Raw genomic sequence first — 20212 nt, 5'->3', positions numbered from 1 at the left:
GCACCCATCACTCTCTCTTTTCTTCCATTTCTCTATCCATCATTTCCCCTGTTTTGCTATTTCCGGTGTCTGGACAACGTTTAGGTGTGGGTGTGGGTGCGTGCAGGGTGAAGTGGGGGGAATAGAATGAAACCCAGTCAAACGACAGCCCCTGAGTAGTGCTTTAATGAGCAGTTTTGCACCACAACTAACTTTGGCTACTTGACTGACAGTGAATTAACCGAGCCTCTGTTCCAAACGCAGTGTTTGCTTTCTTTGCTAAGGCAATTTGACATTTTGGGGGTTCCACCCTCCAGTCCCTGTGTCTGTCTGTCTGTCCAGTCCCGCTCTCTGGTATATGCAGGATCTCAGAGCTGGCTGCAGCTGATTTCCAGGAAAGGGTGAGGCTTGAATTTTCCCAGGGCTGCTTTTCTCTGCAGCATTTGCTTTCTGTTTGGCTGCAGAGGGAAGCAGCCAGAGCCCTGCATCAGGGTGAGTCTTGTGCTTCGTGGGGAACGTCCTGCTCACTGGAGCGACTGGTAAGAGTTTAACCCCAGATAGGGGGTTAAATCGCGCCCTCTCAGCTCCCAGAGCTGCTGCCAATGACTGGATGTGGTTGCATTAAGAGCTGGGTACGTTTGCGAGCTCACAGAGCTCCTGAGGCCTGGTCGGGGCTGGCCCTGGGCTAGATTTCACTGGGCACTTTCCCAGGGCCCTACTTCTTAGCCGGCGGGGTGGGGGGGAGATTAGCAAAAGGCTGGTGGGTTCCCTGCTCCCCGGGGAAGTGTGATCAATATGGGGCAGGCAGGAGCAGCGCCAGGGTTTTTGGCGCCCTAGGCGGGGGTCCTACCACGCTCCCAGTCGGCGGCAATTCTGCGGCGGGGGGGTCCTTCCTTGCTCCCGGTCTCCTGGGCACTTCAGCGGCAGGTCCCGGAGCAAGTGAAGGACCCGCCGCAGAATTGCTGCTGAAGACCCGGAGCACGGAAGGACCCCCCCACCGCCGAATTACCTCCGAGAGCGGCAAAATGCCGCCCCTGCAAATCCTGGCGCCCTAGGTCGCCTAAATGGAAGCGCCGGCCGTGGGGGCAGGGGAAGGAGCAGAGAGGGTTGACTAACCCATGAGCTCACCAGGGTGGGGTATGTCTGGGCTGCGGCCCGTGTGACAGGGCCCCAGTTCTGACTGGGGCTTAGGATACTGCAATGCGGAACTGATCAGTTATGATAATTAGGGACACGGGGCGGTGCAACCATTTAGGCGACCCTAGGGTGCTAGGATTTGGGGGGAAGCATTTTCTTCAGCAGCGACCGCGGCGGCCGGATCTTCGGCTGCCCAGCTCTCCGCCAGCATTTAGGCGGAGGGAGCTGAGGCAGGGGAGCGCAGGGAGGGCCGCCTGCAGCAAGTAAGGGGTGGGGGAGCGGCACGTAGGGGAACTCCCCGCCCAGCTCACCCCTGCCCCGCCTCCTCCCTGAGCATGCCGTGGCTGCTTCACTTCTCCCGCCTCCCAGGCTTGCAGCACCAATCATCTTAGGCACCACAAGCCTGGGAGGTGGGATAAGTGAAGCAGCGATGGCGTGCTCGGGGTGCACGTGTGGAGCAGGAGTGGTGCCTCAGGGCGGAGGGTGGAGGGAGGGAGCTGCTGTCGGGGGGGCGCCTCAGGGCAGAGATGGGGAGCTACCACAAGGGGGGCACCTCAGAGCGGGACCGTGGGGGGAGGGCGCAAAGTGGAAGTTTTGCCTAGGGCACGAAATATCCTTGCACTGGCCCTGTAGGGATAGTAGCCCTTCCAACCTCCCCACCCGCCCACCCACCCACACGCACACACGCACACACTTGGATTTGCAGTGGCATGGGATCCCCATTCACTTTTCCCCCAGGCACAGAGGCATTGGTGTCAGCTGTGGGATCCCCTAGAACTTACCCCCATCAGTTCAGATGTCTCTCCTGGGGTGGTGATGGCAGAGGCCGGCCTGCTTTCCTTCTCCCCTTCTGCCCCACACAGAGTCCCCTGCTGGGGTGTGGTGAGGAGGGAGTTCACACCCCATTCAGGTGCACAGAACAGCTACCTCCCTCAAAGTGATGGGTTCAGGCTCTCTGCAGATTCAGGCAGCAGCCCTGCATTAGCTCAAATGTACCTAAATGTAATCACATTTTTGAGTTTTTCTCACCAGTCACTATGGTTAGGAAATTGCTCTCTCTCTTTTAGTAACTGAAAGCTGAGATTCTTTGGCAATCAGCCGACAGACGCAGAAATTTACATTTACAATACCTAGGCCTTAAGCCAGCCTTGAGTTCCTACTTGAACTGACGGTTTTAAGTCAACTGTTTATAAACCAACTCAGACTAATGGCGATATCCATTTCCTTCTCTGCGGCAGATGGAGGCTCTCTCAGCTCTGACGAAGGGCATTGACATTGAGTCAGACCCCAAGGGGTTTTTCAATGCAGCTCTACAGGTATATGAGAAATTCATGGAGCTTTTCAAGGATGGAGGCCAGGTAGAGGCAGTCTCCAAAGCTCAGGAGGATCTGGAGTCTCTGGAAAACACCAAGCTCAACATTGCTGTCACGGGGGAGACGGGCTCTGGAAAATCCTCCTTCATCAATGCCCTCCGCGGTTTGGGTGCTGAAGATCAAGGTGCGGCTCAGACTGGGGTGATAGAAACAACAACAGAGCCGACGGCTTATCCCCATCCAAGCTACCCGAACGTGATCCTGTGGGACCTGCCGGGGATCGGGGCGATGGATTTTGGACCAGAGAGATACCTCCAAAAGGTGAATTTCAGCCACTATGACTTTTTTGTCATCGTTGCTTCGGAGCGGTTCTGATCCAGCCACGCCGACCTGGCCCGGGAGATCCAGAGGATGGAGAAAAAGTTCTATTTTGTGCGCTGCAAAGTGGATGAAGACTTGGCCAATGCAAGAAGGGCTCATCCTCAAGCCTACGTCGAAGAGAATGTTCTCCAGAGGATCAGGGAAAATGCCAGGAAATGCCTGAGAGACCAGGGAGCCATCAACCCCCAGGTCTTTCTTCTCTCCAACTGGGACTTAGGCCAGTATGATTTTCCCTTGCTGGAGGAGACTCTGGAGAAGGACCTCCCCCATCTACAGAGACTTGCGTTCCTGCTCAGCCTGCCCAATTTTTCTCCGGAAATCATAGAGAAGAAGAAATCTGCTCTGCGTGGGCACTTATGGAAAATATCCCTGGTGTCGGCTTTTATCAATGTCCTTCCCATGGGGAGTGTCTCTCTCGCCTGTGATGTTGGCCTCCTGTTGGTATCCATGATCACCTTCTACAAACTATTCAGCCTTGACGATGACTCCTTAGCTAAGCTGGCCAGGCGGGCTGGGAAGCCTGTCGCAGAGCTCAAGGCTGTTATCATCTCACCACAAGGGGAAGTTCTCACCCGAGATGTATTAATGAAGAAGATTGTCCAGGTTGGGTGCGGCCTTACCCGCTCAGTCGAACGACGCTTTGACCTCGTCCCAGTGATTAGCACCCTGGGTGCAGCCGGGTTGTCCTTTGCCACGTCCTTCTCCATTCTGTCAAACTTCCTGGAGAAGGTGGCTGAGGATGCACAAAGGGTTCGCAAGAAAGCTCTGGAGTAAGATGGGAAAGTGTCAAGATCGAGAAACAGAGATGCCATCGAGCCGAGTCTGACACCTCATTCCCTAGGCCAAGAAACAATAAAGTTAAAAGTATCTGAGCTCAGAGGGCTGTCGTGAGGATTATCTCATCTGTGTTTGTGAGACACACTATCTACTCTAGAACTATGTATATGGATTGCTAAGCAGCAGATATAAACATGCCGCTTCCATTCCAAGCTGTTTGAGTTATTGATTTGTATGGCTTCTTATCTGATTTGCACTGCACTGATTATTAGCCTCTCCCCTGGCATGGCCGCAGGAGTGGCGCCAGGGTTTTTGGCGCCGTAGGCAGGGGTCCTTTCGCGTTCCCGATTGGCTGCAATTCTGTGGCGGGGGGGTCCTTCCGCGTTCCCAGTCTTCGGGGCACTTCAGCAGCGGGTCCCAAAGCGAGTGAAGGACTCGCTGCAGAATTACCGCCGAAGACCCGGAGCGCGGAAGGACCTCCCGCCACCGAATTGCTGCCAAGAGCGGCAAAATGCCACCCTCCCAAATCCTGGTGCCCTAGGCGACCGCCTAGGTCACCTAAATGGAAGTGCCGGCCCTGCATGACTGCCTTATGTTCAAATGGTGCACACTAGGGTTGAGTGAAGAGCTGATTTTTTCGGTTCAGGGGCTGAACCAAAACAATCTTTTAAAAAAAAAAATCGGCTCATTTAGAATGAAAACTGACATTTTTTTCTTGACAAAATAAAAAATATTTAAAATAAAAAAAATTATTTTGAGTTGAACAAAACATTTTGTTTGTCCCTAGCTGATTTTTTTTTTGTTTGGTTTTGTGTCTGGGTGGTTATTTTACCTCTCTGTGCCACCCTTTTTTTCAGTTAAGTAAATCTAGCTGCATTTCAAGATGAAGCACCATTTGAAACCAAAGAGTCAAAGCATTTCATTCTGCAAATGTCAAAACAAACTGAATTTTTTTTTCAGTTTTATTCAGCCAACATTATTTGTCATAAGAACATAAGAACGGCCATACTGGGTCAGACCAAAAGTCCATCCAGCCCAGTATCCTGACTACCGACAGTGGCCAATACCAGGTGCCCCAGAGGGAGTGAGCCTAACGGGTAATGATCAAGTGATCTCTCTCCTGCCATCCATCTCCACCCTCTGACAAACAGAGGCTAGGGACACCATTCCTTACCCATCCTGGCTAATAGCCATTTATGGACTTAATCTCCATGAAATGTCCTGAATGTTGGAATCAGTTTTGGTCACTCTGGAACAGTGTTTTTCAGCAAATGTACTATTCAACTGAAAAATGTCACCCAGCTCCACTGCATGTTCCTGGGACTGTGATATATAAAAGATCGCAAAGAGGCTTGTGCTGCATAAACAACAGTTGACACAACATGCAAAGCCCAAACCCACTTGTGTTCCTGGGATCAGCTTTATTCACCAAGGGAACAGCAGTAAAACAACATAAAGATCAGCTTGGATCTCCTCCTTATGAGTGGCTGCTCCCAGGGTTCCTCCTTCAGCTTTGCTCTGCCCACACCCTAGGTCATCTCTCCTCAGAGACCCACTCCAACCTCCCTTAAACCCAGATGAGTTTCCTATCTAGTGACTCAGCAAAATCCTCATATTCCTTTCCCAGTAGGATCAATATTTGCTAACAGGGTGGGATGTTCAGATAAACAATGCTAGCCTGGTACACATCTCTGTCTCATAGCTAGCGCTTGCAAACATCAGTTCTCTGTGTTTTCTTTGTTCTGTCATCAAGTCTCATGTGGAAATGGTTTTATAGTTGAATAAACACTTATTACATTGGAATTAAGAATCCGTGTATCTCTGTAAACTAGGCTGGTCACTAATGAATACGCTTATTTGCAAGGCTATAAATGTATCTCATTAGTAGAACTGCTTAGAAAACTAATTTTTTTCCCCCATGAGAAATTTTGAATGCAAAGTATTCAAAATGTTTTGGCTGGAAAATGTTGGAAGTTTGGAACCAATTCATATACAGCATTTTTGTTTTGAATCACCATTTATATGAGTACTAACCGGAATTTTAAGTCAACACAAACATTTTCATTTCCAAATTTCCTGTGGGAAAACTGACATTACTATATCAGGGAGAGGAAAGGACAGGAAGTCTTTAAATCAAAATAGAGCATCTTGCTAAAAGATACACTCTAGCTCAACTCTGGGCTCAATATAGAAGTAATTTGGTGAATATATCTGGCCAGTGTTATACGGGTGGTCAGGCTGATGCTCCATTGGTTCCTTCTGGCTTTCAGGTCTATGAATCTACAATAAGAAAAGCAAGAACTGTTTGGGGAATGTAAGGTTTTTTCCCTCCATGAAACTGTGTGTGGGTGGGTTTTGTGTTGGTTTTGGTTTTGGTTTTGGTCAAAATTTTGCGTAAAAATGTTCAGGGTTTTCGTCAAAATCTGACTTTTTTCAGTGTTTTTTGTTTGTTTATTTGTTTTGACAAAAGCTTGAAAAATATTTGAAAACAGATATTTCTGTTTCAATGGAGAAAACATGGCAATGAAAACTTGCTGAAAAATTTTCTCCCACCTTTAATGCAAAACCTCTATTTCTTCACAAGCAGAGATCTCCACCACAGAGCTCTGAGTCATCTCTTTTTCTACCTCTGCTCTCTCCTGTTTATCTGAAGTGCTGATGAGTAAAGGTAACTCTTGATACATGTTATCTGTAAGCTCTGGTTTGCTATCTACTGATGTCTTACCGGCCTTACAAAGAGGCAGAAACATTTGAAGAACCTTCACAACTCTCATTTCTGTCATCTACTGCTCCCATTTCCCCTTTCTGTTAATATTGGCTGATGTATTTTTCCTTTTCCGCAGAAAGATGGAGTTACCAAAAGGTGCTATGGCTGGTAGATCACAGGAGTTGGATTTTAAGCTCCCCACTATGTCCAAGGAGGATCTTGAAGAGCTACAGGATGCCATCGACAGAGGAAATCTTTCAGCAGCAGCTTCCAAAGTTCAGGAATCCCTGGAGCTATTGAAAAATGCCAGGCTCGACATTGCCATCATGGGGGAGGCAGGCGCTGGGAAATCATCCTTCATCAATGCCATCCGAGGTTTGAAAGATGATGATCAAGATGCAGCCATGGTTGGCATCTTGGAAATGACAATGGAGCGATTCGCATATTCTTATCCTAAACTCCCCAATGTGAGGATGTGGGACCTACCGGGAATCGGGATTTCAAGATTCCGGCCTGACCTCTACCTCCAGCAGGTCAACTTTGCCCACTATGATTTCTTCATCATCCTTGTTTCACACAGGTTCAGATCCATGCACGCTGACCTGGTTTGGGAGATCCAGAGGATGGGGAAAAAGTTCTACTATGTGCATTCCAAGGTGGACATGGACTTGTGTAACGAGAGAAGGAAAAAGAACTTCAGCCAGGAGGATGTCCTGCAGAGAATCCGAAGTAATTGCATCGAGTCCCTGCAGAGACAAGGGGTGAGCTCTCCACAGGTTTTCCTCATCTCCAGATGGGAATTCGACAAGTATGATGGTCCCCGACTGCAAGAAGCCCTGGCAGATGAACTCGATGCTCACAAGAGACATGTCTTCCTTCTTGGCCTATCCAGCATTTTCAGACCCATCTTTGACAGGAAGATGAAAGTCCTGCAGGGACAGGTCAGGGTACAAGCCCGCACCATCTCCGCCAGTCTTATCCCAGGTCTCTCCATTGCTTGTGATGTTCCCCAGTTGATGGGATGCATGGCAAGTTACTGCAAGATCTTTGGCTTGGATGATGACTCCCTGGTTAACCTTGCTCAGCGGGTTGGGAAGCCTGTCGTGGACTTGAGAGCTGTGATAAGGTCTCCCATAGGCAAAGAAATATCTAGTCGTTTTACTTTGAATCTGCTGGCCAAGGCCAGAGCTGATTGCATGACAAGAACCAGGCATATCCTCAGTGCGATACCATTGATTGGTGGTTTGGTGGAGGCACAGATGGCTTTTTCGGTCACGTGCACCGTCCTACAGCACTTTCTGGATAACGTGGCTGAAGATGCCCAAAGGGTCCTGATCAAGGCATTGGAAGTGGAAGAGAAAAAGTGAGTGCAGCAGTTTCAGAAGTTCAGTAGTCCCCAGGCAGATACTCTCAAGGGAGCTGGAGACCAGGAACCAGAATCTCTCACCTCTGGAGAAAGTTATTATGATTAATCACTTGTATTACTGGCAGACGGAGCACTGGACAGGAAATCAGGAGGCGTGAAGTCTGTTCCCAGCTCTACTGCTGGACTGCTTGCTGATCTTGGAGAAGTCACTTCCCTTCTCCCGGTCTCAGTTTCTCAGTCTGCAGAAGCAGGATAATGATACTGACCTCCTTTGCAGAGCGCTTTGAGACCTGCGGATGAAAACTGCCATAGAAGAGCGAGGGACTATTACTGTTATAGTTATTATGATTACAGTAACATGTAGAGATGCCAGTTGTATATCAGTAAACCATTGTGCTAGGCACGATACAGACATGTAAGAAAATGTACAAAAGCAAGACAGGCCAAGAGGAAGACTGGTCTTGTGGTTAATACCCTGGCCTGGAGCTCACAGGACCCCAGTCAAATGGTGGGGAAAATCTATGGGTCAGAATCTCCACCGGAGTCAACGGGCCAGATCCCAGCTGGGGTCAATAGGCCGTAGCTCCACTGGAGTCAATGGGGTCAGACCCCCAGCTGGGGTCAGTGGGCTGTAGCTCCACTGGAGTCAATGAGGCCATATCCCAGCTGGGGTCAATAGGCCGTAGGTCCACTGGAGTCATTGGGGTTCTCAGATATCATAAGCATTATTAATAATTATTTTATTCTGTAAAATACCAGTTTGGTGGAATTTTACATCAGAAGTTAATCTGGCCAATGGTAACAAAAAGACCCTAGCAAGGTTTGAGATGAGGACAAAGGTGCTGCCTGTGTCCCAGCATGCTCCAGCCTGTGTTATCTCACCAGCTCTGTGGGCTTATGGGTGCGATGAGGGCTGAAACTCCTCTCTAAGAACATAAGAACAGTCATAAAGGGTCAGAACAAAGGTCCATCCAGCCCAATAGCCTGTCTTCCAACAGTGGCCAATACCAGCTGCCCTAGAGGGAATGAACAGAACAGGCAACCATCAAGTGATCCATCCCCATTCACAGTTTCTCTCACATTTCTACTGATGTAGTGTATTATTAATTATTAGAGTGGACGAAAATATTTCATCATTCTGTTTTTGATTTTCTGTTAAAAGAGTCAGATTTTTTTTGGTTAAAAATCCATAATTGCAGAAAACCAAAATATTTTGTTTTGCAATGCCTTATGGGAGTTGTAGTTCATCACCCTCAAGTCCCCATTCTCCTCTATGGGTGGGGATCCCCAGCTGGACTACATCCTTTAGGATGCACTCTGGTGAGAAGTTCCTGTGATGTTCTGCTTCTTTCTGCCTCCAAGAGGGGGAAGTGAAGTGCATCATGGGAAATGTAGTCCGACCAGTGAACCTGGTCTATAGTGGTGAATGGGGGCATGAGGCACCTGAACTACAACTCTCATGAGGCATCACAGCGCTATTTCCTAATCAAAATATTTGGCTCATGATTTTTTGTGTTTGTGTATGGAAAATTGAATTTTTTTGCAGACCCCTCAAATTTTCTAACCATATTTATTAATTATGTATATTACAGTGGGACAAACGTAGATCAAGGTCTCATTGTGCTAGGTGCTGTACAGGAAGAGTTAACTCTTGACCTGAAAATCTAAATAGACAAAGGATAGAAAGAGGAATAGAACCAACATCTTCTAAATCTCAGTGTGACACATTGGGCCACAGATGGCCTGGTACAACGTGACAATGACTACAATCTTTCTCTTCTCTTCCCCCAGGGAGCTGGATGCTACTGGAGAAGCTTCATCTGGTATATTTCTAGATCTGGACATTAAACTCCCTAGTATGTCAGAGGAGGAATTCAAACAGCTAAAGGCCGCGATTCAAATGGGGAGCCTTTCTGAAGTAGTTTCCAAACTGGAGCAATCAAAAACCACTAAGCTCAATGTCGCCATCACGGGAGAGTCAGGATGTGGGAAATCATCCTTCATCAATGCCATGCTTGGTCTGGATGATGATGACAAAGATGCAGCCAAGGTTGATGTGGTGGAAACAACAATGGAGCCAACTCCTTATCCTCATCCTAAACATCCAAACATTACCATGTGGGAACTTCCAGGAATTGGGATGCCAAGTTTCCGGCCTGACAGGTACCTCCAGCAGGTCAATTTTGCCTGCTATGATTTCTTCATTATCATCGCTTCAGAGCGGTTCAGATCTACACATGCTGACCTGGCCCAGGAGATCCACAGGTTGGAGAAGAAGTTCTTCTTTGTGCGCTCCAAAGTGGATGTAGACTTGCAAAATGAAAAAAGCTTCAGTGAGGGGAGGATATTGCAAAAAATCAGAGATGATTGTGTGACATGGTTTCAGGGAGAAGGGATGAGCTCCCCACAGGTTTTCCTTGTCTCCAGATGGGAGTTTGGCAAGTACGATTCTCCACAACTACAGGAAACTCTGGCAGATGACCTCGACTTGTTCAAGAGACATGTTTTCCTTCTTTCTCTGCCCAACATTTCCAGACCTATCCTGGAAAGGAAGAAGAAAGCCCTGCAGGGAGAGGTCTGGAAACAAGCCCTGGTGTCCTGCACCATCTCTGCCATTCCTATCCCAGGTCTCCCTGTCGTTTGTGACATTCCCTGGTTGATGGGCTGCATGGCAAGTTACCGCAAGGCTTTTGACTTGGATGACGACTCCCTGGTTTACCTTGCCAAGATGACTGGGAAGCCCATCGCAGACTTGAGAGCCGTGGTAAGGTCCCCTCTAACTGAAGAAATATCAAAGGATATTACGTTGAATCTGCTGGCCAAGGCTAAAGCTGATTACATGACAAGAACAAAACGTATCCTCAGTGGGTTACCATTGGTTGGTACATCTATCGAGGCAGAGTTGTCTTTTTGGGTCACCTACACTGTCCTGCGGCGCTTTCTAGATGACATCGCTGAAGATGCCCAAACTGTTCTGACGAAGGCATTGGACGAAGAAGAGATAGTGTAAGTCTAAGATGTTCAATACTCCCTAGCAGGGACTCTCACGGGAACTGGAGATCGTGTGCCAAAGTCTCTCACACTCTGGAGTAAATTATTATTACCGAAATGTCGGGTCTGCCTAGCTGAGAGCCAATGACAGCCAGACAGGGATAAGGAAAGGTTGCTTTATTCTGCAGAAGAAAGGAGAGTTTTGTACCTTGGTACAAAAACCCTTTTCTTTATATAAATTTTACAAACCTTTTATACACATTCAAACAAAGACCCTTGCCATGTTAACACTTGATTGGTGGTTGTCAGACCCCGTACTTCTGCTATCTAGTTAGTGAAAACCGGTTTGGAGCCAGTTTCCTCTGCCTCAAGGCAGAGGAAAAAAAACAGTTCAAAAGTTCAGGTTACTGTGTACCTAAGGCTTCTGCTTTCCCTTAATGGTTGCTTGTTAGTTGTTAAGCGGGGGTTGCCAGCAACTGTCACAGTCCCCCCTTCGGGCCTGACAAGCCCAAATTGTCAGGCCCGTTACACAATTTGCGATCAAGCTGGAGGGATAGATACTGGGTTTTTTTATGGGCAGCAGAGCTTTTAGTCATAGCATTGCAAAGACATTTTGCACATTGTATTATTACCCAAATAATACATAGGAAGAAAAGAAGGAAAAGAATGTATTTAACAATTGTTTGCAAGAGCCCTGTAAACCGTGACCCAAGGCCTGGGAGGAGGTTTTTAAAACTAAAGGTGTGATTAAGAGATACAGCATGAAAGACAACAGCAGCATTTTTAATAGCTTTTAAATTTTTTTAATTAAGTCAGAGTGATTAACATAAAAACAACATTTTTTTTGAGGTGAGCACAAGCCCCCCCAATTTAGCATTTATGGCATTTAGTACACCCTTATTTTGCAAAGCTACTTCTGCCACCCCGTCAATTTTCCGTTGCAACTTTTGGAAAGTGTTTATTGATGCATTAGCTGTTTTTTTGAGTTTTGCAGAAATATTTACTACTGCTTTTTTTTAGTTTAGCTACCCCCAACCCAGGAATGAGCGCACGAACAAAGGAATGAAACTTTGTTTGTCTGACTACTAAGGGATTTTTGGCACGCTTTGCTCGAGTTTTTATGGAGGGGGTGAAGAGCTTGTGAGAGTAGCTTTCCAGGTTGAGGATTTGACTGGAATTTAACGTATTGTTTATTTGGACATTCGATTGCACCCGGGCCACACCACACCGACCTTGCCAATCTGGAGGGAGAGCTTTGTAGGCACTATAGCCACAGATAAAATACAAGCCGGGGGCCTTTAAGTAGAGGGTAAGGGTATTACCCGCGACTCGATGGCACCAGCCCACTCGTACATCTCAGTGCTTGGAGTTACCCATTATGCAGTTCTGACATTTTCAATGGGATACATTTAAGTGTTTTAGGGCATGGGTAGCATTTAGGATGCTCCCACAATATGTAACATTAAATAAGTTAGCTGTGAAACTTGAAATCATTTTTATGGGTTGTGGGCATTTAGACATTCTTTTAAGGGATGGGTGAGGCAACAGAATGCCAGAGTAAATATTTATATAATACACGTGTTTTATTTATGGGGCCTAATGGGAGGAATGAGGGAAACCACTGCCTTTGATAGCGATCGCCTGTTAATTTTGTAGTAAAGGCCCTTTGTAGGAGACAAGAGGGGTTCAATAGTCCATTTGCCCCGGCGCCTGGTTTTCTAACATCAGGTGCAAAGGGGTTAAATAAGTCGGAATATCAAAAGAGCCATACTCGGGCCATGCAGTCCCCAGGGCTGGCCAATCCTGGGTGCAGAGTTGTAAAAAACGCTTCCTGGACATCCCTTTTTGAACACCGGGTAGGGGCCCTTTACTTAGCATATAATTTAAAGGTCTATTCTTAGAGGGTTTTCTCTGAGACCCACCCATCTGTTTTCTGACACTCAAACAGAGAATTAAACAGAGAGCAGAGGGAATTACGGTCTAATTCAGGATTTTTTACTTTTATTACATTGACCACTACAGAGGACGGCCAGAAGGATTTTAATTCTATCTTAGAGCTTTATTGCATGCTATGGTTTTCACCCTGAGGAATTACGAATGAGAGGCTCAGTTTTGCCCACACACCTAATGCCCAAATGTATAAAGCAAAAAAATGTTAATTGGTTAACCAAAACAAAACGGAACCAGAACCAGATAGCGTTTTCTTATTCTATTATCAGAGGGGTAGCCGTGTTAGTCTGGATCTGTAAAAGCAGCAAAGAATCCTGTGGCACCTTATAGACTAACAGACGTTTTTGGAGCATGAGCTTTCGTGGGTGAATACCCACTTTGTCAGATGCATCTGAGGAAGTGGGTATTCACCCACGAAAGCTCATGCTCCAAAACGTCTGTTAGTCTATAAGGTGCCACAGGATTCTTTGCTGCTCTTATTCTATTAGGACTCACCTTATCGGAATACTAACCCCAGGGGCCATGGTGAAGTGAGGAAGAGAGGCTAAACACCCCGGTGGCGCCACTCCTAGTTCACCACAGCCATCCAGAGTCCGATGTCCGAGCTAGGAGAGTCCCATCTGGGGTGCCAGAAACTGTTACCGAAATGTCGGGTCCGCCTAGCTGAGAGCCAATGACAGCCAGACAGGGATAAGGAAAGGTTGCTTTATACTGCAGAAGAAAGGAGAGTTCCCTACCTTGGTACAAAACACCTTTTCTTTATACAAATTTTACAAACCTTTTATACACATTCAGACAAAAACCCTTGCCGTGTTAACACTTAATTGGTAATTGCCGGACTCCGTACTTCTGCTATCTGGTTAGTAAAAACCGGTTTGGAGGCAGAGGAAAAAAAACAGTTCAAAAGTTCAGGTCACTGTGTACGTAAGGCTTCTACTTTCCCTTAATAGTTGCTTGTTAGTTGTTAAGGGGGGTTGCCAGCAACTGTCACATTATTATGATTATTTATTTGTGTCACAGAAGCACATAGACACCCCAGTTGTAGATCAAGGACCCATTGTGTCAGGTGCAGTACAAATGGATCAAGGTGTACACGAGGATGACAGGATGTTTGGGTTTAATGCCTGGGTTTGTCTCAGACTCCCTGGATGACCGTGGGCAAATCACTTAAAAACCCACTGTGCCTCAGTTTCCCCTGACTATAAAATAGGGATAAAAATCCTCCTTTTTGTCTATTTACACTGGAAACTCTTTTAGGCTGGGGCTGTCCCTTTGTGTCTGTGCAACAGGGCTCCAATCTCATCAGGGTCTGTGTGGCGCCTGTCACCATGGGGGCCCTGACCTCAGTTGGGGTTTTTGCAGCATGTGGCAGAATGGGAGCCCCAATCTTGGGCTGGTTCTGTGCAGCCCCTGGCAGAGTGGAGGCTCTTATTCTGGGGGGCACCCCTGCACTGACAGGGCGCTAATCTCAGTTGGAGTCATTTCTTTAAAGTAAATAACAAGGAAAATGTGTAAGGTTGACAGTCCTTGTTCAGTGCCCTAACAACTAGGCCACAGCTGATGAGGTGACAGATGAGCATGACTAGCACATTTCTCTTCTCTTCCCTCCACCCGCAGGGAGATGGCGGCTACAGAAGAGGCATCAAGGAGCCTATTTCAAGATCTGGATGTTAAAGTCCCTGGTATGTCCGAGAAGGAGGTTGAAGAGCTAAAGGCTGCCATTGAAACAGGGAGCCTTTCAGAAGCAGCTCAAAAAGCACAGGAGGCCCTGGAGCTGTCAAAAAACACCAACCTCAACATCGCCGTCACTGGGGAGTCGGGATCTGGGAAATCGTCCTTCATCAACGCCATGCTGGGCTTAGCCGACGATGACAAAGGAGCGGCCGAGGTTGGCATCATAGAAATAACAACAGAGCCAATCGCTTATCTGCATCCCACGCTCCCCAATGTGAAGATGTGGGACCTTCCTGGGATCGGGACTCCAAGTTTCCGGCCTGACACCTATTTTCAGCAGGTCAGCTTTGCCCGCTATGACTTCTTCATCATTGTCACTTCGAAGCGCTTCAGCTCCTGTAACGCAGACCTGGCCCAGGAGATCCAGAAGATGGGGAAGAAGTTCTACTTTGTGCGCTCCAAAGTGGACGAGGACTTGAGAAACGAAAGTAGAAAAAGAAACTACGACCAGGAGACCATCTTGCAGAAAATCCGAGACGACTGTGTGGAGAAGCTGAGGAGTGAAGGGGTAAACTCCCCGCAGGTTTTCCTCATTTCCAGGTGGGAATTTGACCAATACGATTCTCCCCAACTGCAGGAAACTCTGGCCAACGAACTGGACTCTCACAAGAGACACATTTTCCTCTTGGCGCTTCCCAACATCTCTAGGCCAATCCTGGATAAGAAAAAAGAAGCCCTGAGGAACCAGATCTGGAAACGAGCCCTGAAGTCGTGCGCTATTGCGGCTGTTCCTATCCCCCACCTCTCTGTCTCATGTGATGTTGACATCCTGGTGGAATCCATGACCGAGTACTGCAAAGTCTTTGGTTTGGATGAAGAATCCCTCGATAGACTCTCCAAACAGGTCAAGAAACCCGTGTCTCAGTTGAAGGGTGTGATCAAGACCCCATTGGCCAAGGAACTATCAAGAGAAGATGCTTTGGAGCTGCTGGGCCAGGTTTCAGGTAGTGCAGTGAGGTACACTTACAGTCGATATCTCCACAGCTTCGTCAAATCGTCTAAGCCTACTGATCTTGCCTGGGAGCAAGGGGACAAGGAGATGGGTGAAACCATGATAAAAATTAAAAAGTACATAAGCCTCCTACCAGTGTGTGGAACCCTCCTAGCTGCAGAGATCTCGTTCCTAGTCACAGCCTACGCCCTGCATTACTTTCTGGATGGCGTTGCTGAGGATGCCCATCGGGTGCTCACCCAGGCTCTGGAGGTGGCTGAGAAAAAGTCTGTTTAGTGGCACCAGGGAGGATGTTCTTGCAGTCAGAGTGTTGGAGTGTGACTCAGGAGACCTGCCTCCACCACAGCATGCCTGTGTGACCTTCATCACATCTAGTCATCTCTGTGCCTTAGTTTCCCCTGCCTATAACATGGAGAGAATAATCCTTTGTCTACTTAGACTGTAAGCTCATTGGAGGCAGAAACTGTGTCTCTCTCTGGTGCAATGGGGCCCTGATCTGGGTCGGGGTTGTAGAGATATGTTTATTGAAGATTATAATTTAGAGACGCTCCCACATAATGGACTGTATTACGAATGCAGGAATGTAGGATGTGCCCTGGGAGCTGGGTTGAGAACCCAGTACAGCTGTGCACAGCAGTTCAGAAACAAGCTAGAAGCTCTTTAGTGTGTTTGATTAAAGTTGTATTCTTGTGTGTCACAGACGCAGAGGACTCGTGCTCTCTAGGCTCTGTACAGTCCCTGGGGGGACCCCCCTTCAGTGTGACAGCCCTGCTCGGGGGTCCACTCTCAGAGGTTAATCCCTGGACTCCAGCACCTCCTGGAACCACACCTCTTTCAGCCTTAGTGGGCCTGGTTCTGCCGTGGGCCCCTCAGGGAGTCCACTCGCTCTGGACCCCCGGGGCCTCCACATCCAGAGGGAATAATGACCCCCTGCCCTCTAGCCCGGAGCAACTCTCAGCCAGCGTAACACAGGACGGTTTATTGAGCATCTGAACAGCACAGGGAACTCTCAGGGCCACAGGCCTGGCCTCCCTCAGCACAGCACATCTAGATCTGTCCTGCCTCCAGCTGGCTCTGGCTGCTCTCTCCTCCTAGCCCAGAAAACCCCTCCTTCCAGCTGGGCATTCAATATCACCATCCCCCAAGTCCCATCTCTGTCCTTTGTCTTTTGTCCCAGGTAAACAGGCCTCCTGGGTCTCCTCTTCTTCCAGCCTCTCCTCCTTTGTTCCCTTCTGGCTGGAACTGGCTGGTCAGGTCACCGGGGTCCTTTCCCCGCAGCCCGTTGTCCTCCCACTGGCCAGAACCAACTGTGACTATAGAGCAATAGGTTAGAGGGCTTTTCCTTCACCCTCCCACTTCTCTGGTTCCTATCACGCAGACAGCAGGCAGCAAACGACCAGCAGTTCATAGTGCAGACAATGCGATGTTCATGGGAGTTAATGTCCAGCAAGCGTGATTCCAATTTCCCTTCCTCCCACTTCCTGTTTGATCCCAGTAATATTCTCAGCTACACCTTAACCGATCATTTTACTGAAATTTAACTAACCAATCCTAACATCCTCTAACATAATTCTCTAACCTATTATATCCCATTACCCTAATTAACTTACACCTAGCAAAGTTAATTATACAGCAGACAGAAATGATTAGAGAACCAGGCAGATTAACATTAGAAAAGTGGGGGCCATGAAGATAAAACAGACAGAAATGAGAGTTTCACAACCACAGCCACTGAGAAGTGATTTATTGCCAGACAGGATGCTATCAAACTAAGGCCTTGTCTACGCTGCCACGTTACAACTTTGTTGCTCGGGGGCTGAAAAAACACCCCCCTGAGTGCAGCAAGTTTCAGTGCTGTAACGTGCCAGTGTAGACAGGGCCCCAGCGCTGGGAGCTACAGGGGGTGGGTTTTTTACAGTTCTGGGAGAGCTCTCTCCCAGTCCTGGTATCATGACTACACAAGCCACGGCAGAACTTTTAACGTTGCTAGTGGAGACTTGCCCTAAGTTTTCTTCAACCATGTTAAGATCTGTTTCTTTATCTGGTGGTGATGGGCACTATCGGGACAGGATCATCTTCCTAACAGCCTGTGATAAATGAAGGGGGGGGAGGTAGCTCCCTTTTGTGGACACCCAGCCAGCCAGTAGCTATAAAATCCCTCTTAGTAGCTGTTCTTTAATTGCTCTACCTGTAAAGGGTTAAAAAGTCTCACTGCTACACATAGGTAAAAGGAAGGGAGTGAGCACCTGGCCAAAAGAGCCAATGGGAAGGCTCGAACTTTTTAAAATTGAAAAAAGACTCCCCCCTTTTGTCTGTCTGCTGTTGTTCTCTGGAGAGAGGTGGACAGGGCAGAGCTCTCCTGTAGGAAGCTTGGGCCAGGTATGAAAAATCATCAGTATCATACCTAGAAACTGCTCATTTGTAACCTCAGATTTGTAAGTAGATCAGGGAATGTCTGGGAAGGCGCGATTGGGTTTATCCCTTTTATTTCTTAATGGCTTAAGGATTCCTCTGTGCTACCCCCAGGTGCTTTTGTTTTGCTTATAACCTTAAGCTGAACCTGAAGAAAGCTATTCTTGGTGCTTAATCCTTATAGTTGTTTTTTTTTTAAACCTAGCAATAGCCTGAGTTCCCAGATGTATTTTCTTTCTTTTTTTTTTAATTAATAACATTTACCTTTTTAAGGAACAGAATTGGATTTTTGGGTCTAAGAGGTTTGTGCATGTTGTTTAATTAGCTGGTGGCAACAGCTGATTTCCTTTGTTTTTTCTCTCTCTGCTCTTCCCCGGAGGGGAGGGGGTGAAAGGGCTTGAGGGTACCCCTCAGGGAGGAATTCCCAAGTGCCCCTTCCTGGGCTCTCCAAGGGGTTCTGCTCTTGGGTCGTGGCAGCATTAACCAAGCCAAGGTCAGAGAAAAGCTGTAACCCTGGGAGTTGAAAACGAGCCTAGAGTGGCCAGTGTTAAGTTTTAGAGTCCTTGTGGGCCCCACTTCCTGCGCTCAAAGTGGGGAATCAGCCTTGGCACAGTCCCAAACCCTCTTATTTCAGTGGGGGGGGGTTGGGTTGTGAGGATGTGACCGTTCACTTCCCAGCGTATGGCTGCCCCCACTGCTTAGCCAAAGGCCTTAGCCTAAGAGCCAGGCCTCAGACTGTCACAGTAAGAGAAGGCCCAGACACAGGCAGACTGTGGTTTTGATTCTTTGTTTTATACCCCTGTAACTAGCTAAGTGATAAAAATACACCTAAGTTCTTAAGTATAGACCTCTACAGGCAGGCCTGAATATTTATATCCTAACACTCCACCCCCTTTCTTTTCTGTTGGGATCCTCCTGCCCAGGTATCCCTGGGAAAGCACAGGACATAGGACGACACATTTCCTGATAGGGCCAGGCATCGAGGTGAAATGTGCCGATGCGCCATCTGTCCCACTGCCCCTTGTGCAGTACAATACCCGACACCTTCTCTGGTACGGGTGTACCACACCTATTCCAGTTAATGCTCCGGACTTCCCATTGTAGTGGGCCTGAGAAGGTTGGGTCTGGGCTGTCTAGTGCACTGGGGGAGGCTTACTACATTACGTATAGGTTATAATTAGTGGCCGTTCTTTAGAGGGTTGATTGTTCCATTTGTAACGTAACACAAGTATACATAACAATACACCAGCCGCCATCATAATCCACAGCAACACCGAGAGTCCTGACCACTGTAGTATGGTCCAACATCCTGGCCACCTCCAAGAACACTGCTTCTCCTCCTTCGATAGCGTTAAAATTCTGTCAGTGCCATCCTAACGTGTGTATTGTAACTGTGTCCAACTATTGGCTGTTGAGGTGAGTTCCTCCTGTAATCTTTGTGTATTCTGGTCCATGTTGTGCGTTCATTGACTATCCACAATGAAATTCAGTGCTGTCCGCGCCATTTGACTACTTGGAATGGGATTGGGTAATAGGTGCTGGTTCAATTGTCCTCAGCAACGTGTTCCACAGATCCATTTGTGCACCATAGTCCCAACGGCAGTACGTACCTGTGTGTAACTGTGCCAGATTCTGGTGCAATTGTGGCCCCAAATGTTGTGTACATTCCCAGTAAATATCCCAGACCCCGTATATATCACCGCTAATGGCCCCATTTGCAACAGGCCTTTAATTCTGCCCCTCCATGGCCATTGCAGACGAACACATTGCGATATTTTCTCTGGACAAACAATTACTTAACTGGATTATTGCCCATTTTACACCATTCCATCCTCCCCAGCTCTCTCCCAGTGGGTCCCAGCGAGCGCCTCCCTTTCTCATTCCTATAGGGCTCATGGGGACCCACCTTCAGAGCTATCCCATTCCAAGGCATCACAGTAACTATTACACAGGCGCTAGCCCCAGAGTTGAGGGTTTTGTATCCCCAAGCGCACGTCCCTCTCCCAAGTCAGCCTTCTGAGGTCACCCCCCACCCATGTCACGAGGTTTCCTGTCCACTGAGTTAGCCACAGGTTCACTTTTGCTGTCCTTTTCCATCCCATTGTGATTGCAGACTGTTGCTGGGCCAGTAGCTCATTGATTTGCTGCTGCAAATTTACATTCTGGCTTATCAGTTACGTAACGGTCTCCCAGATTTCATACACCCAACCCTGCGTTTCCTGCTGCCCACAAACCCCTTTTCCAGCGACGATTCTGTGTATGTCCCCAAACCCACCAATTACGTTGTTGCTTCAAGACTTTTGTGTATGTGCTGCAGTTGGGGTGTACCCGGTCCACCCACCATTCTCTGGGGTGCACCATCCATGTTATGGACTGGAAAGACACATTGAAAAGCGCTGGTTGCACACGCTTCCACACGTTCTTCCGTTGAGGGGTATTTCTGGCTCCAGGCTGTGGCCAGTTTAGATCAGGATTCTTCCAGCTTGGCATCCATATTACCTGTAGGGTTACAT

At 47.8% G+C, this 20212-nt stretch overlaps 1 protein-coding gene and 1 pseudogene across 2 annotated transcripts; both read left to right on the top strand.

Annotated features, from left to right (window-relative positions):
* Positions 1–420: 420 nt before the first annotated feature.
* On the top strand, positions 421–15988 carry LOC127038011 (uncharacterized). 2 transcript variants are annotated; one of them, XM_050930331.1, is made up of 4 exons: positions 421–471; positions 6431–7657; positions 9452–10666; positions 14219–15988. In XM_050930331.1, the coding sequence occupies exons 2-4, from the start codon at positions 6435–6437 to the stop codon at positions 15561–15563; spliced, it is 3783 nt and encodes a 1260-aa protein (XP_050786288.1). In that variant the 5' UTR covers positions 421–471; positions 6431–6434; the 3' UTR covers positions 15564–15988. The 2 variants fall into 2 exon arrangements, with proteins under 2 accessions (XP_050786288.1, XP_050786289.1); XM_050930332.1 differs by lacking the exon at positions 421–471 and adding an exon at positions 550–611.
* Positions 426–5390, top strand: LOC127038022 (interferon-inducible GTPase 5-like; annotated as a pseudogene).
* Positions 15989–20212: the final 4224 nt, after the last annotated feature.

The sequence above is a fragment of the Gopherus flavomarginatus genome, chromosome 20 (assembly GCF_025201925.1).
Source record: "Gopherus flavomarginatus isolate rGopFla2 chromosome 20, rGopFla2.mat.asm, whole genome shotgun sequence".
NCBI lineage: Eukaryota > Metazoa > Chordata > Testudines > Testudinidae > Gopherus > Gopherus flavomarginatus.
This window is presented reverse-complemented; position numbering and strand designations above follow the sequence as displayed.

Excerpts from the sequence above, each read along its gene's own strand:
- LOC127038011 (XM_050930331.1), top strand. The coding sequence starts at position 6,435 with ATGGAGTTACCAAAAGGTGCTATGGCTGGTAGATCACAGGAGTTGGAT. Across the intron at positions 7,658-9,451 it reads TTGGAAGTGGAAGAGAAAAA|GGAGCTGGATGCTACTGGAG; the intron begins GTGAGTGCAGCA and ends CTCTTCCCCCAG. Across the intron at positions 10,667-14,218 it reads TTGGACGAAGAAGAGATAGT|GGAGATGGCGGCTACAGAAG; the intron begins GTAAGTCTAAGA and ends CTCCACCCGCAG.